This window comes from Delphinus delphis, chromosome 15 (genome assembly GCF_949987515.2).
Source record: "Delphinus delphis chromosome 15, mDelDel1.2, whole genome shotgun sequence".
Taxonomy (NCBI): domain Eukaryota; kingdom Metazoa; phylum Chordata; class Mammalia; order Artiodactyla; family Delphinidae; genus Delphinus; species Delphinus delphis.
Window position 1 is genome coordinate 12,406,088 of NC_082697.1, and position 16,868 is coordinate 12,422,955.

The 16,868-nt window shown below is 51.0% G+C and overlaps 1 protein-coding gene across 1 annotated transcript in view; it reads left to right on the forward strand.

Moving 5' to 3' along the window:
* Positions 1-16,868, forward strand: part of PREX1 (phosphatidylinositol-3,4,5-trisphosphate dependent Rac exchange factor 1) — a 197,702-nt gene that overhangs the window by 85,775 nt on the left and 95,059 nt on the right. Inside the window, exons 3-4 of the mRNA XM_060030665.1 lie at positions 1,310-1,432; positions 10,531-10,635. Of these exons, the coding sequence (XP_059886648.1) occupies positions 1,310-1,432; positions 10,531-10,635 (228 nt within the window). The remainder of the gene's footprint in view (positions 1-1,309; positions 1,433-10,530; positions 10,636-16,868) is intronic.

The window sequence follows — 16,868 nt, forward strand, 5'->3', positions numbered from 1 at the left end:
ACGATTCTTTGCCATGGGGGCCGTCCTGTATTATAGGATGTGTAGTGGCATCGCTGGCCTCTACCTATAAGACACCGGTAGGATCCTTCTCCCCGGTTTGTGACAACTGAAAATGTCCCCAAACGTTGGCAGATGTACCCTGGGAGGCAAAACTAGCCCTGGTTGGAAATGACTGGTCAAAAGGTTAAATTCTGAAATGTAGAATTGTGGGTCAGATTGTGCATTTCAAACTTCATAGGTTCCTGTGGGGAAACAGGCGCTCATATATTGTTTGACAGTTTAAATGGCACATTGGGAACATCCTTCCCTATTGTATTTTCTGCTATCAGGTCATTTTAATAGGTGCCTGGAAGTACCCTCGTCGTTTTTAAAAATCAGTCCTATGTGTATGCATGTGGCTGATTCACTTCGCTGTACGGCAGAAAGTAACACAACCTTGTAAAGCAATTATACTCCAATAAAGAAAAATCAGCCCTATGGTTGGACATAGCGGGTGTGTCTGGCCGTGATGAAGATTGTGATGGATGTCTTGGTGTATATTCCTCTGCAGGCTGAGTGTGAAGTTCAGTTCCGCTGCTTCACTGGACCACGTGACCTTGGGAATGTTAATTCTCTTCTCTGAGCGTCCGTTCTTCATCTATGAATTGGGGATGATAATAGCTCCTGCCTCATGGAGTTATAGTGAGGATTAGATGCCATAAGTGCATATAAAGTTACTGGCACAGGATTAGGCATTAATCCTGTTTAGTAAACGTTGGCAGTACTTTTGTCAGTATCATGATTTCTGTTAGCTCCAGCGTATGAGACTGCCCATTTTCCTACACCCTCCTCGCCTGCACCGGGGGGTTATGTAATTTTTTTTTAAGATTTATTATTTATTTATTTAATTTATTTTTGGCTGTGTCAGGTCCTGGTTGCGGCACGTGGGATCTCTGTTGAGGCATACAGGATCTTTTGTTGGGGTGCGTGGGCTTCTCTCTAGTTGTGGCGTGCAGGCTGGGCGGGTGGGCTCTGTAGCCGTGGCACGCGGATTCCAGAGTGCGTGGGCTCTGTAGTTTGCGGCACGCAGACTCTCTAGTAGAGGTGTGTGAGCTCGGTAGTTGTGGTGCGTGGGCTTAGTTGCCCTGCAGCATGTGGGATCTTAGTTCCCTGACCAGGGATCAAACCCACGTCCCCTGCATTGCAAGGTGGATTCTTCCCCACTGGACCACGAGGGAAGTCCCTATGTATTTTTTTTTTTTTATGCTTCATTTTGGTCTCCTCTACGCCTTGATTAATGTTCTCCTTGGGCCTCATTTTCCCCTCACAGATCCTGTTCTCAAACATTGAAGACATCCTGGAAGTTCATAAGGATTTCCTGGCTGCCTTGGAGTTTTGTTTACATCCGGAGCCGCAGTCTCAGCATGAACTTGGGAATGTTTTCTTAAAATTCGTGAGTACGATGCCCCAGCCCCTACCAGAGCCTGCAGCTTTTGGGAAGTGGGCTTCCCCGGGTCCCCATTCCATCCACCCTTGGCTAGCTTCGTCTGCAGGTCTATCTGAGAGGGGGAGAGGCAGGTGGGCAGGTGGGTCCAGCTTCCACCCCCGGGAACAATGGACAGAGGGTTGGACCCAGCAGACTGGGGCTCTTTTTAGTTGGCTCTCCCTCCCTTTAATGTTATGTAGAGTGTGGTCCCCTTTTCCTCAGAGCTCTTTGCTGAATGACTGCGTCCTGGGGCTCCTCCTGGCCTGGCCTGGCGGGGCCCCTCTGCTGCAGCATGACTAAGAGGGTGGACTCGGGTCAGACACACCTGCATTTGAGTCCCGGTCTGGCCACCCACTGGCCACCGAGGGTGTCTGACCCTTGGGTGCCCCCTTGGGCTGCTGGACAGGGAGACTGATCCTTGTTGTAATAGCCACTCTCTTCCCAAGTCACTTAGAATTGTGAGGGGACAGCTGGAGGGAGGGGGGCAGCCTAGCCCACAGGAGGCAACTGCTTTTCTCTACCTGTGCTGCGTGGGACCCTCCCCACTGGGAGGAGACCCGCACTGGCCTCACGGGCATGAGGCCTGGGCCAGATTCCAGTCCTCTCTGAGCCTCAGTTTCCTCCTCAGATGGAGCAGTAGGGATAATGGTGCCTCCTTGGGTTGATGGAAGGACTCAAAGAGGTAAAGCAAAAAAGTGTGTAGCCGAGAGCAGCAGTTCTCAACCAGGGGGTGATTTTGCCCCCAGGGGACATTTGGCCACATCTGGAGACATGTTTGGTTGTCACAGCTTGGGGAGGGGCCATGCTACTGGCTTCTAGTGCATGGAGGCCAGCGATGCTACCAAATAGCCCATAATGTGCAGGACGGTCCCCACAGCAGAGGATTATCCGACCTCAAGTGTCAGCAGTGCTGAGATGAGAGACCTTGGCCTGGAGCAAGCACTCGGTCCATGTCGGTGCTTACTTTCGTTGTCATTGTCATCGTTACTAACTCCCTTCTCCAGGGAATCACATCTGTATGGTCTGAGATTAGCATGGCAGAGCCGGGCTGCTCGTGGGCTGTGTCATCCTTGGCAAGTTGTTTTAACTTATCTGTGCCTCAGTGTCCTCACCTGTAAAATGGGTAAAAAACTAGACCTGACCCTTGATGTCCTTGAGGATCGAGTGAGCTAATGCAAGGAAGGAGAGGGCTCCGAACAGCTCCTGGCCCACAGTAAGTGCTCACTAAATGTTGGCTATTAGCTCTTCACGTGGCCACCATTCCTCAGCGTTTGAAATAGGATGAATGTGAGAGCAGACGGGTGAGATGGGCACTAATGGAGGGCATGGTGCAGGGCAGGGATGTGATCTGCTTTGCATTTAAAGGGCTGCTGCTGGGGAAGTGGGGAGACCAGGAAGAGGTCACTGCACGTCTGAGATGATGGTGCCCATCGGCCAGGGTGGTAGCCATGCATGTGGTGAGAGGGGCTGGTGGCAGTACTGGTTAAGGACACATCTTGGTTTTTTTTCTCTTCCCGAGCCGCGAGGCCGGCAGGATCTTAGTTTCCCAACCAAGGATTGAACCCAGGCCCTAGCAGTGAAAGCACCAAGTCCTAACCACTGGACCGCCAGGGAATTCCCCAGGACAAGTATCTTGAATAGGAAAATAGAAAAGATGGGAGGGACAGTCTTCCCTTTGGGTTCAGAGGAAGGAGTGAGCCCCTATTTCTCTGGAGCCAGGCTGCTTAGGTTCCATTCCCTGTTCCATCACTGAAAAGCTGAGTGACCTTGGGCAAGTCACTTCACCTCTCCAGGCCTCAGTCTCCAACTCTGTAAAATGGGAGTAATGACAGTACCTGCTGTATGGTGCTGTCATGAGGATGAAATGAGTTAATTCGAGTAAAGCAGTGAGATCTGGCCTGGCTCCAAGCTGGTGCTGCATGAGTGTCAGCAATGGATGTTATTCCAGCTGGGGCACCAAGGAAGGCTTTTGGGAGGTGGTGGCATAGTTGGGGATGCCTGTGACGTGATGACATCTGAGCCGAAAGTGGAAGAGTCCATACTTTAGACGAAGTGGGAAAGGGGTCCTCAGGGTGCATTTTCCAGCTTGCCAATAACTCCAGGCCCCATGTGTCCCCCGACTTCTCTGCCTGAGCCGCAGAGGTGTGGTAAGCAGGTTTAGCGTGCTGGCCAGTGAGGGTCTCCGGCTCCTGAGTCCCTACTTGGGATAATTTGCTCAGAGATGCAGGGGACGGCTGGAGGAAGGAAGGTGGGGATTTTAGAGCCCAGGAGGCAGCCTCTTTTCCATACCCTCTCCTGCGCTGCCCGGAACCCTCCTCATGTGGCCTCATCAAACTGGACATCTGTGAGGGCAGTGCCTACCCTCAGAATCTGGATGTGCCGACGGTGGATGTTCAGGCCTTTGTGGGGAGTCAAAAAAACTTATTTAAAAGGGAAATTTGCATGATTATTGGATGTGGAAAATGAGTGTCTCTTGCTATTAAAAATAAATGCAGGGCTTCCCTGGTGGCGCAGTGGTTGAGAATCTGCCTGCCAATGCAGGGGACATGGGTTCAAGCCCTGGTCTGGGAAGATCCCACATGCCGCGGAGCAACTAGCCCCGTGAGCCACAATTACTGAGCCTGCGCGGTGTCTGGAGCCTGTGCTCTGCAGCAAGAGAGGCTGCAATAGTGAGAGGCCCGCGCACCGCGATGAGGAGTGGCCCCCACTTGCCACAACTAGAGAAAGCCCTCACACAGAAACGAAGACCCAACACAGCCATAAATAAATAAATAAATATTTAAAAAAAAAATAAATGCAATAGAAACCAAGCTGTGTTACAGCATTCTGTCTAGAAACTCTTGCCCACCTGAGTCTCTGAGCCTGAGACCTGCGCTGGGTTTGATCAAAAGGAAGATGAACGGTGTCAGACTGGCTTTGGTGTCACAGCGCACCTTGCTGAGACCCTTCCTTGAGGTAATTGGAACAGCTGAAAAAGGAGTCAGCTTTCTCCACGTATGATTCCGTGTTTTTAATTTAAAGTCATCTTTTTCATTTAACGTTTGCAATCATCACCCCGCTCCCCCCAGGCTCATGGCAGACGGTGCTGAGTTCTTTTTAAAAGCGGCCACTGCTGTAGGTTGGTTTCCAGGAGATGGAGGCCTGCGTACAGGTGGCCTGTTGGAAGCAGCTGAAGAAGGTTGCACAGTCTCCACCTGGCCTGACCCAACCTGGGGTTGGGGGAGCTCTGGAGCTGGCGTGCCTCTTCCTTCAGGTCGCCTTGAATTGCCATGAGGTGGCGGGGCCTTTGCACCCCCATTGGACATGGGCTGTCCCGGGGAGTGGGTGGACAGCCTCAGGCCAGCCAGGCAGCTGTCTCAGGCTGAGGACGGTCCCTGGGGAGGGACTCACGGATAGGACACACTCACCACAGCATCCCCCGACAGCCCCAAAGGGAGGGGGCACCAGGGCCAGCCAGACAGCATCAGGGTTGTAAGGTGGTGACTGGGAACAGAGCTCTGTGGACAGGCTCTCCAGGAGAGGAAGGGGCACATCAGACCCTGTGAGGGGCCCTGGCTTACAGACCAGCCCACCGCTGCTGCCCAGCCAGTGGACAGTGGGGGACTCCCTCACACCCTCACCCCCAAACCCAACCACTAACTACTGAGGTGATTGCAAACTAGCACTCAGTGAACCTTCTCTTGGTGCTGGGTGCTGGTCTGAGTGCTTTACGTATATTAATTCATTACAACGTCACAACAACCTTTAACAGTGGGTGCTGTTATTATACCCACTCTACAGATGAGGAAACTGAGGCCCAGAGAGGGTAAGTCAGTGTGCAAGCTTACTCAGGCAGTGAGTGTTGGAGCCAGGATTTGAGCCAATGTCGTCTGACTCCTGGACTTGTGTTTCTCACCGTCTTACATGATAAAGTCCCTTTATATCATTATTAAGCACCTACCGTGCACCAGGCACTGTACTTGGCCCTGAGGATGGTGCCCTGAATAAGACAGATTTGCTTTTTGCTGCCATGAGGCTCCATGAGTAGGGTTAGTCGGTTGACAGAGGAGGTCGTTTCAGATGTGGACATGGGTTTGTGAAGAATATAAAATGCAGATGTGAGGAGTGACTCTCCTTGAGGTTGTCTGAAGTTGGGAAGTCAGGGACAGGGTTGCTAGATTGAGCAAATAACACCCAGAATGGTGGGTGTTTGGATGAATTTGGATTTCAGGTAAGCGACCAATAATATTTTAGCATAAGTATGTCTCATACAATGTTTGGGACATACTTCTACTGAAACACGATTTGTTGTTTATCTGACGTGAGCACTCAGCTGAGTGTCTGTGTTTTATCTGGCGATCCTGGTCAGGGAAGGCTTCTGTGAGGTGGTGACGTAGGGGATCTTGGAGAAGGATATTCCACATGGAGAGGAAGCCAGGGCAGGGGCCCTGGATGGAGCTGGAGCAGGCTTGGTCCACTGGAGGAAGGCAGGGAGGCCAGAGTGGTTGGAGCAGAGTCAGTGATGGAGCGAATCCAGGGATGTCACGGGGGGGCCCTGTCCTGCAGGGACTGCATTATGAGAGTTGGAGGGTTTAGCAAGAATTGGTGTGGTCTGTGTTAGGTTTTAGCCTCTTCACCCCACAGCTGTGTGGACAGGCGGAAGATAGCTTGCGGAAAGTGACCTGAATCTCATACTCTCCTCCCCACCAGAGAGGTCTACATGGCCAGCTCCTTCCCTTCTCCAAGTCTCAGTCTCTGTGGGTGTGAAATGAGTGGTTGGGAGCAGATGGTCTCCGTGGAGCTAGTGTCACCCCCTGGGTACTGTGGACAGCAGCCACCACTTCTGACAATCCTCGAGCTCTCTCTGGGGGCTAGAGCCTCTCCCCCAGCTGTCCCCAGCTGGCAGCTGTCCTCTTCTCCTCCTTCACAGCCCAAATCCATGGCCACACGCCCCCCACCCCCACGTCTGTGTGTGCGCAATGGTTTGTCCATTTCCTCCAAGCCAAACAAGCAAAGCCCCACGGGGCGCCCCTAGGAGGAAATTGAACACTTGGCCTCTTAGCTGTCAAGGGTAGCATTTCCACATTTGCTGCATCTTCGGCCTGCGATGCAGCTGGGCTTGAGCTCAATGAAAGGAGATGGGAGTGATGAAACTCGGCATGGTTTTGAAGAGGGGTGTTGTCCTTTACTAAACTTAACTTCTCCAAGTCTCAAGCCTTCTCCCCTGGCCTTTTCACAGGCCGAAGGAGAGGATGACATCGCACAGTGTGTCAGAGAAGGGGCTCAGGGAATGAGGAATGACAGACCTGTGGCGACCTTATGACTTATCCCCCTCTCCTGCATCCATGGCAGACATTGCTAGTCAATCACAGCATTCTCCACGGGGTTCCAGAATTCTTGTCACTAGCGTTTCAGACAGCAGCACTTATTGATTGGGGTTGGCATGTGAGAATGAACAGATTTGGCTGTGCTTCTTGGTCCAACCCCTTCACGGTACAGATGGAGATGAACAGGGAGACGGTCATCACACCAGACTTGGGTCCATGTTTTTCATTTTCTTCCCCTTTTAGAGTGTGCATATATTAGGACTGTCTTCACTGCGAGTGACAAAAACAACTCAAATAGGCTTAAGAAAAAAAAGGACTTTATTGGCTCCTACAAATGAAATGTTCAGGGTGTGTTGACATCAGGTATAGCTGGATCCAGGACCCCATATGATGTTTTCAAAACTGGGTTTTTCTTTATCTCTAGGCTCTGCTTTCCTCTGTTTCGGCTTAATTCTTAGCGTGGTGGCAGAGGTGACCCTCAGCAGCTTCAGGGTGACAGTCAGCTAGCTTAGTAACAAAAGTTCAAAGAGAGCTTCTCTTCACAGCAGTTCCAACCTGAGTCCTTAAGGGCTCTCACTGGCCCAGTTTGGGTTGCATGGCCATTGCTGCCAGGACCGGGAGCTCTTTGATTGGTTTGGCCTGGGTCACACGCTCACGCATGGTGCCTGGGAGTGGAGTGGAGTCAGTGGGGTCAGAGTGTAGGAGGCAGATTCCCCAGGGGAAAAACTGGGGGCTGTGACCAGAACAAGGGGGAGTGGCTGCTGGGTGGGTGAAACAACACACGGGCCAGCGAAAAGCTGAGGCTGCCTTGCGGTGCACCAGGGCTGTCCGGAAGAAACGTGGGGCTGGTGTGAGGGTCTCGGGCACCACTCAATTCCTCCCTCTGCTCTCTTGCTTCATTCATCAAGTAGTCACGAGGCCTGCGCTCTGCCTGGGACTTCAGTCCCCACTGGCCATAGCCGTGACCTCATCAGTTTGCAAAGCCTGCCTCCATGGAGCTCATGGTCCAGGGGGTGGTGGTGGGGAGGTGGACAGTGCAAGAATGAGAAATCAAATATACCGGGAGGCGAGAGCCACCACAGTCCTCAAAATCTGCCTGGTGCCTTCCCTGGTGGCCTTCCCCAGACCTAAGAGTCCACTCAGCTCCCTTCCTCCTGACTCTGCCTGTCTCTTTTTTACCATCAAATCCTACCCATCCGGGCTTCCCTGGTGGCGCAGTGGTTGAGAATCCGCCTGCCAATGCAGGGGACACGGGTTCGTGCCCCGGTCTGGGAAGATCCCATGTGCCGTGGAGCGGCTGGGCCCGTGAGCCATGGCCGCTGAGTCTGCACGTCTGGAGCCTGTGCTCCGCAACGGGAGAGGCCTCAACAGTGAGAGGCCCGCGTACCGCAAACAAAACAAAACAAAACAAAACAAAACCTACCCATCCACTGTCCCACCTGTCCTAGATGGATTCACCAACGGGATGATGAATTTGCTGAAATAGTAACCATGGCAATAACAGCAACGTCGACCACACCGATAACAATAGCGGCTAATAGTTAAGGAGCCCTTACTATGCACTGTTTCACGCATTTACTGTGAATTCACCTGATAACCCTCACAGCGACCTTATGACGGGGAGATCATGACTGTCTATAATTTATAGGCACGAATGCAGAGGCTCTGAAACAGTACGTGCCTTGCCCAAGGTCACAGAGCTGGTGAGCTGGGGAGCCGGGCTGTGAACCTGGGTGGTCTGGCTGTAGAACCTGGACTTGCGCTTGTGAGGCTGACGCTGATCGTAGCCATGGGGGCTCCGGTGTCTTATCTTGGAGCTGTGCTAACAGCAGGGCCTCTAGGCTCTTGGCTGCAGAGCCAGACATCAGCGTGGGGGTTAAGAGAGGTTGGATCCTCCTCCTGCCACTTCGCTACGTGTGAGACCGTGGGCTCGTGACCTTTCATTGGTTTCCCACGTGTGAATGGGTTGAGTACAGTGATGACCGTGTCAGGTTACTGTGAGGTGTGAGTGAGCCTACCCGCACGCATTCCAGGAGAGCAGAGGGTGGCGTGTCCTAACTGCTCAGTACATACTACGTGTTGGCCATCGGCTCTGGCTGTGGACACTTCGCTGCTCAGGGCATCTGCTCAGATGGTGTACACGGAGCCCCAGGGGGAGCTGGGCCGGGTTGGGGTGGCTTACTGATTCTGAAACCCATTCTTTCTCCTCGTTGGTTTCCTCTTTCCTGCAGCCACCCACTGGCAGGATGACTGGGGGCTTGTGCAGAAGCAAGACGAGCTGCTTACTTTGCAGACCCACCTTTTCCTTCCTTAGCTTCTTGGGGTCTCCTGGCCACCCCCCAGCCCAAGGTCAAGGCCCTTCAGCCACCTTCAGCCCTTCCTGTCCTGCAGGCTTCCCCAGGACATCCTTGTTTGGGGTTTGGTGGGTTGGAAGGAGGTGTTCTGTGAGCCTTTGGGAACCGAGTATGCTCAGTGGAGAGCTTCCTGCTAGCTAAGACGGCTCCTGTCCCTTTCAGTCCCGGAAACCCTGACTGATGGTTACAGACCTGGTGACTCACAGGTGACCTCTAGGCTGGAAAGAGTCCAGCTTTGGGCTCAGGGGTATCTGGAGGTCAAGACAACTATCCCCCTGCCTCAGCACTGCCACTGCTGTGTGGCAGTGACCAGAGATCTACTTGTTCCCCCCAATTCCCGAGTCTTATTTAGACTCTTCTGGTTCATATATACAGGGCATTGTACCTGGTAGGTGTGTAGAGTTCATTCATTTAGTAAGTATTTATTGAGGGCCTACTGTGTGCCAGGCATTGTGCTAGGACCTGGGGACACCTCAGTGAACAAGAGGATGTGGTCACTGCCTTCAGGGAGCCGACTGCCAAGTGGGAAAAGACAGATGATGAACAAATAATCTGGATAATTCCAGATTGTGAGAATGCTATAAAGAAAATGAAGACGGGGGTGGGGGGATGATAGAGTACACCTGAGTGGCCACTTTAGCTAGGGTAGTCCAGGGGTCATTTGAGGAGGTGGCATTTGAGTTGAGACCCGAATGCTGGGGAGTAGCCAGGCTTTGGGCAAAAGTGTTCCAGGTAGAAAGAACAGCAAGAGCAAGGGCCCTGAGGTAGGAACAGCCTTGGCAAGTTCAAGGAGCAGATAGAAGGCTAGTGAGATGAGATCTGAGAAACTCAGGGTCACATTGTCTGGCCCTTGAAAGGTATAATAAAGTGTTGGATTTCATTCCTAGTGTAATAGAACACCACTGGAGGGTTTTAAGCAGTGGGGTGACACAGTCTGACTTGTGTGTTGATTCTAAAGACATTTATCGAGCACTTCTTGTATGCTGAAACCTCACCTATTAAATCATTTAATTTCAGTAACAATCCCATGAGTTAGGGACTATAATTAACTCCACCTTAACAGATGAGGAAACCAAGGTCAGGTAACTTGCCCAAGTTCACAGCTGGAAATGCACAGCCAGGGTTCAAGCCCAGGCTGCCTGGCTTGAGTCTGTGTACTTGACCCTGGGCCCTGCTGCTTCCTGAGAGGTTACTGGGTGCAGAACTGGGGCAAGAGTGGAGGCTGAGAGGCCTGTAGTGAGTTGGAGCGACTTCATGTGAAATCCCGCCTGCTGGGTATGTCTCAGGGTCAGGGTGTGGGGTAGGCCTCTCCTCCCAGGCCTGATGGCCCAGCTGTCCATACATCTCAGAGCGTCTGCCTTCCTGCCATGACCTGTCTCCCACAGGCTCTGTCCTTGTCTTGCAGAAGGACAAGTTCTGCGTATATGAAGAATATTGCAGCAACCACGAGAAGGCCCTGCGTCTGCTTGTGGAGCTGAACAAGATCCCCACCGTGCGGGCCTTCCTTTTGGTGAGTTAACCACTGCCCTGCTTCTCCCTTCCTCTCTGCCTCAGCCTGGTGAATCCACACAGACCCATGGTACCTGATCCCTCCCTCAGCTAGGGCAGTCTGTGTACAGCAGGTATCGCAAACGTTTTCTGTAAAGGGCTAGATAGTGAATACTTTTTGCCTTTTTGCATCATACAGCCCTGTCATCACGACTCTACTCTGCTGCTGTAGCATGAAAACAGCCATAAGTAATATGTAAGAAATGAACATGGCTGTATTCCAATAAAACTTTATTTATAAAAATAGGCATAGAGGGCTGGATTGGCTCTAGGGCCAAATTTGCCGATTCCTGTTTAAAGTAATGATCCTGATAAGACTGATAACAATAGTATTAATAATTGTATTCAATATTATTAGTATTATTTAATTATAAGCAAAAGAAAATCTGGTTAAAATTGGCTTAAGGAAAAAAAAAGATTTACTGGTTCACTTTCTTTGGAAAGACCTGAGAGAGCTTCAGGTACAGCAGAATCTGGGTGTTCCAGTGACATCATCAGGAGTGTGTCTCTTGGTTCTGCTTTTCTCACCTTGGCTCCATTCCCAGGCAGGCTCTCCGCATGTGGTGGCAACGTAGCCTCCAGTGGCTCCACGCTTATACCTCTCATAGCCGAGCAACTCCAGGATAAAGAGGGCTCCTCTTTTCTAATGGTAACAACAAAAATTCTGGGTCTGATGCTCATTGGCTCAGCTTGGCTCAAGACCATGTCCGTGAACCAGTTGCTGTAGACAGAGGGAGTGGCTGGTGCTCGGATTGGTCACTTCTCGAGCTGGAGGGTGGGGTCAACTCCATTCATACTACAGGCCCTAAGGCTGTGGGTGGATCCCTAAAGGATGTTGGTTTGCACTTGCGGAAGTAAGTTGGGAATGGATGTTGGTCAGGCAAAACCACAGACACCCATGATGGTCTTTCCTACCATCGCACGATTCACTTGTGTATAAAACGGGTTCTCATTTGTGATCTCCTTGGAGCTTTACCAGCCGCTGTCTGTTGTGTATGAGTTGAGGTATTCATTTGTCTGCCTTACAGACATCCCAAGTAACAGTGGTCTAAACAAGGTAGACATTTATTTCTCTCCCATGTTAAGAACGTGGAAGTAGGCAGTCTGGGGGTGGTATGGGGGTCCCAGTGTCAGGGGCCAGTGCCCTAGTATGTGGCCTCATCGATATGGTCTAAGACGACTTCTCCCCACTTCTACACTCCAGGTGGTGGGATGCAGGAAGGGTGGGAAGGAGGGCCTGCCCCTCCCCTTTTAAGGGCACAGTAGGAAGCTGCACACATCTGCTCACATCCCATTGGCCAGAACTTAGTCACGTGGCCACACCTAGCTGCAAGGGAGGCTGGGAAATGTAGGCTTTATTCTGGGCAGCCCTGTGCCCAGCTGAAAATTCTGTCGCTTTGGAAGAATACATTCAGGGACACCGCATAGCCTTTGCCACAGGTGGTTTTGACGACTCCAAAATATTAAGTGACTTGCTGAGAGTACATACTTGAAAAGTGATTGAGCTTCTCATGGGTTCCAGTCTTCCTCTTTTGCCTCCAAATTCCCTGCTCATTCAGTCACAGACCACCCACCCCCTGAGCCCCCATGCTGTTTTATTTCCCAGTGGCACACACAGAATTCAGCACACAAAAGTAGAAGAGTTAACTGCCATGGCATAAGGAGTCTTAACCGTGTGCCCAGAGAGCTAAACTATATAGTACAATTCTTAATTGCACTTCTCCCTAACGCACAGTCTCCAAGAAAATACTTCCAGGATCTTGATTCAGAATGTGTGTTTCCTTCACCAGTGAGTTTGTGTTGCTTGGCCCACTTCCAGTGAGCATCTGAGGCAGGGGAGCTTGGCCAACTGATCGCCACCTTTGTCTCAAGCGTCTTAGGTGTTCAGGACTGGTGCATTTTGTTGTTGGTATCTGCATCTTTACACTTCTGGTTTTTCACTTATAGTCGTAAGAGTCTGGGCACAAAGCAAAGATAAGTCAGGTAGTGTAAGGTCACACACGTGGCCACGTCTCTGTGGTTGGCCCGGGACTTTGAGGCAGCACCGCTCTGCAGTGGTCCTGCTGCCCAGGCTTGGGCTCCCTGGGTCCCACTGTCTGGACTCGGCTGTGTCTTGGGAGGCAGGAAGATGCCCAGGAGGTGTTTGCAGGGGTGCGGGAAGGAAGCGCTTCACTTCTTCTTTTTTCCTTCCTCTCTCTCCTGCAGTCTTCCTGGCAGGCCAGGCTGCCCTTTTCCTGGCAGCAGCTGGGCTGGGCCAGATTGGGCAGGGGGAGGAGGTGTGGGGTGCCAGCACACACGCCATCTGTCTCCCTCCTTGCTGGCATCTCCCAGCTTCTGGCCACCTGCAGAAGAGCCGTCTCGAGTCTATTATGGGATGTTAAGGCATTGGGAACAGACCCAATCTGGCTTTCCATTCATGAGGTACTGTACACTACAGAGAGATGGGGCGGGGACTTTGTCTTTCTGTGCCTCAATTTCTTGTCTATAAAATGGGGATAATTGATTCATGTATTCATTCAACAGCTTTGCTTTGAGCACCTACCAAGTGGTAGGGATCATTCTAAGTACTGACGATATAACAGTGACCAAGGCAAGAAAAGTCCCTGCTCTCATGGGGTGGCCATTCTCGTAGGGGGGACTTCCATGGCATGTCTCATGGCATTTAGTTCTCTGCAGGGAATAAAGTGAGTTAAGGATGGCAGGAGGTTTGAGCAAGTTTGGGTGGTGGCTGCTGTTTTAGATAGCTCTTTGGGAACACAGTGTCTTAGGTGACATTCAAGCAGAGACCTGGATAAAGTTAAGTGAGAGAGGCGAGGAGTATCTGGAGGGAAAGCATTCTAGGTAGAGGACCTGCGAGTGCAAAGGTCCTGAGGTCCTACTGTGTTTGAGGAATAGCAAGAAGGCCAGGGTGGCTGGATTGGAGAGTATGAGAGGAAAAGTAGAAGGACATGGGGTCAGAGAGATTGAAAGAGGCCAGATAATGAAGGAGCATTTAGACAATGGGACGGATCTGAGAGTTTTAGAAAGCTTTGTTATTGCCGCGTAGCACACTTGTGGTGAGTGTACTCACAGCATAATGAGTATTCGCATATGTGTGCTCCCGTGGAACCACCCCCTGAGATCAAGATTTAGAACACTCCACTCCAGAAGGTTCACTCCAGAAGGTTCCCTGTGCCCTTTCCCAGGCATGCCCCTCTGTGCAGCCAGAGGCAACCTCTATGCCGATTTCTCTCACTAAAGGTTAGGTTTGCCTGTTCTAGAATGTTTCACGAATGGAATCACACAGGAGGCTTTTGTGTCTGCCTTCTTTTGCTCAACATAATGTCTGTGAGGTTCGTCCAGGTTGGAGCATGCGGCAGTACTTTCAATAGAGTATTCAATTTTAGTCTGAGTGGGATGGCAAACTGTGGGATGGTTTCGAGCAGAGGAATGATGTGAACCAATTTGCATTTTGAGCGGCTCCCCTTGGCCGTGTGAGGGTAGGAGCAAGGAGACCAGGGTGGAGGCTTGTGTGAGTTTCCTAGGGCTGCTGTGACAATGACCACAGACTGGGTGGCTTAAAACAAAATTTATTCTCTCACAGTTCTGAGGCCCGAAGTCTGAGATCAAGGTGTCAGCAGGGTTCTGCTTCCTCCGAAGGCTCCGGGGAAGGGTCCTGCCTTTCCTCTTCCAGCTTCGGGTGGCCTCACGTGTTTCTTGCCTTGTGGAACCAGAACTCCAGTCTCTGCCTCCCTCTTCACACAGCTGCCTTCTCTGTGTCCTGTCCTCCTCTTATAAGAACATGGAGCCTGTTGATTTCAGGCCCACCCTAATCCAGAATGAGAATGACCTCATCTTAATGGGACTAATTATATCTGTAAAGACTTTATTTCCAAATAAGGTCACATTCTGAGTTTCCGGGTGGACATGGCATTTTGGGGGACACTATTCAACCCACTCTGGGGCTGCTACAGTGGTCCGGGCGGGAGATGACGGTGGTGAGGGTGGGGCGGTAGCGCTTGGAGAGGTGGTTGGATTTACATAGAGTCCGATTGTCCAGCTGACACGATGTGCCGTGTGGTTGGCTTTGGGGTATTAACGAATGGGAAGAATCAAAGATGTCTCCAGGGCTTGGGGCCCAAACAACTGGAAGAATGGAGGTACAATTTCCTGAAATGGTGAAGGTTGGGTAGGAGCAGGTAGGAGAGGTAAATTTAAAAATTCCCTTTTGTGGAATTCCCTGGCGGTCCGGTGGTTAGGAGTCAGCGCTTTCACTGCCGAGGCCGGGTTCGATCCCTGTTTGGGGAACTAAGATTTCGCAAGCTGCGGGGCGCGGCCAAAAAAAAAAAAATTCCCTTTTGGATGTGTGAGGTTTAAGGATGCCTGTTAGATGTCCAGGTGGGGATTTGGGCCTAGAATCAGAGATGTGAGTCTCGGGTTTTGGGAAGGGAGGGGCCGGGCTGGAGATAGAAAGCTGAGTAGTTTCTGCGTAAAGGATGGTTAAAGTGGTGAAAGTGGTGGGTCTGGATGAGGTCAGCGGGGGAAAGAGTGTGGATGGAAAGGATGACCCAGGGGCATGGCTGCCATTAGGAGGTTGGGAAGAGGGTGAGGATGACACCTCACCTGAATCAATTCTGTGAAATTAGGATGGTTTAAAGAGAGGATTCTGAAAAGTTCTTCCCATAGTGCCTGGGGCATAATATTATTAGAATAGTGAATAGCTCTGTGTGTGCTTGCTTTTTTTTTTTTTTTGTCTTTTTAAATGAAAATCTAGGGTGTTTGGGGTGAAGAGGAATTGGTGGCTGTGACAGTCCTGTGAAAACTTCTTGATCCTGGGCAAAGAGACAGGCCTTTCTCCAGCCAAGCCCTGGGGGCGTCTGGAAAGCACACCCCACTCCCAGGCTCCCTCTCTCTGCCTGGAGCTGACATCATCAGGGCAGCTTGTGGGGAGCGCTGGCTTGGAGGACAAAGGCCTGAGTGTGAGCAGTGTGGGACCTGGCACATCCCAGCTGCTGCAGCCCTGATCCCCCGTCTGTGCCAGGGCTGGATGTGGGGCTGGGAGCCATGCAGCTCCTGCTAGAGCAGGGACCCAGGGTCCCTGGGACTATTTCTCTAAGGAGAGGGTCCCCAAAGATCCCCGAGAGGCAGAGGACTTAGCTCTGAGACTTGGGCCAGTGCTTCTGGCCTCTGAGTGCCAGTTTGCCCATCTGGAATAGGGATCTTGCTTATTCTAGGGCTGTGAGGATGAACTTTGCCTATGGGTGAAACACAAGGCACAGAGCCTTAGGCCTGGTAAGCACACGGTAAATGTTCTCTGGTCTTATTTTGCCTTGAGTATAAGCAGGGAAATCGTCTGCTTTTTTGGGCAGTTCTCCAGTGCTTGGAACTGTGCCCGGCACATAGTAAGCATACAGTGTGTATTTGGAGGATGAATGAATGAATAAATGATTGGATGGGGATCCAATGGGATCCATTTTCCCAAGAGTCCCGTTCCATTTCCATTCTGCTAGCACGGTGTTGAGGCGGAAGGCTGAGACCCCTTCATTGCTGGCAGCTTGTTCATCCATTCATTAGTCCATTCATCCATTCATTAGTCTGTTCCTTCATTCATTCATACATTGGGCACACGGTGAGCCCTAGGGACCCAGGACTGTGAGGGGCGTGGTAGGAGACCACAGACATGTAACTCGGTACACTTCTTTCCCGTGCATGACTTTCTACTTCACTACGGATAGGTTCTCCATAAACAATGCCTAGTTTTGTTTTGTGTGTCATTAAAAGCTTGATGTAAATGGGTTCATACCATACGTATCCTTTTGTTTTCCTTTTGTGCACAAGAGCATGTTTTCTAGGTTCACCCGCATTGCTATACATAGCTTTAGTTCTCCCATTTTCACCACTGCGTGGTGTGGAAATGAGCTGCAGACGTTTTTCATTCTCCAGGTGATGGATATTTAGGTTGCTTTCCACTTTCTGCTGTTTCAAGCAAGGCAGTTTTGAGTGTCCATGTTCCTGTGTCCTGTGCATGTGTGTGAGTTTCTGTAGAATGAGGGTTGGCAGACTTTTCTGTAAAAGGCCAGATAGTAAATATTTTAGGTTTTGCAACTATAAGGTCTTTGTTACAACTACTCAGCCCTCAGACGCAGCCATGGACGTTATGTAAACAAATGGGTATGGCTGTGTTCCAGTAAAAATTTAATTGCCAAAACAGGGAGT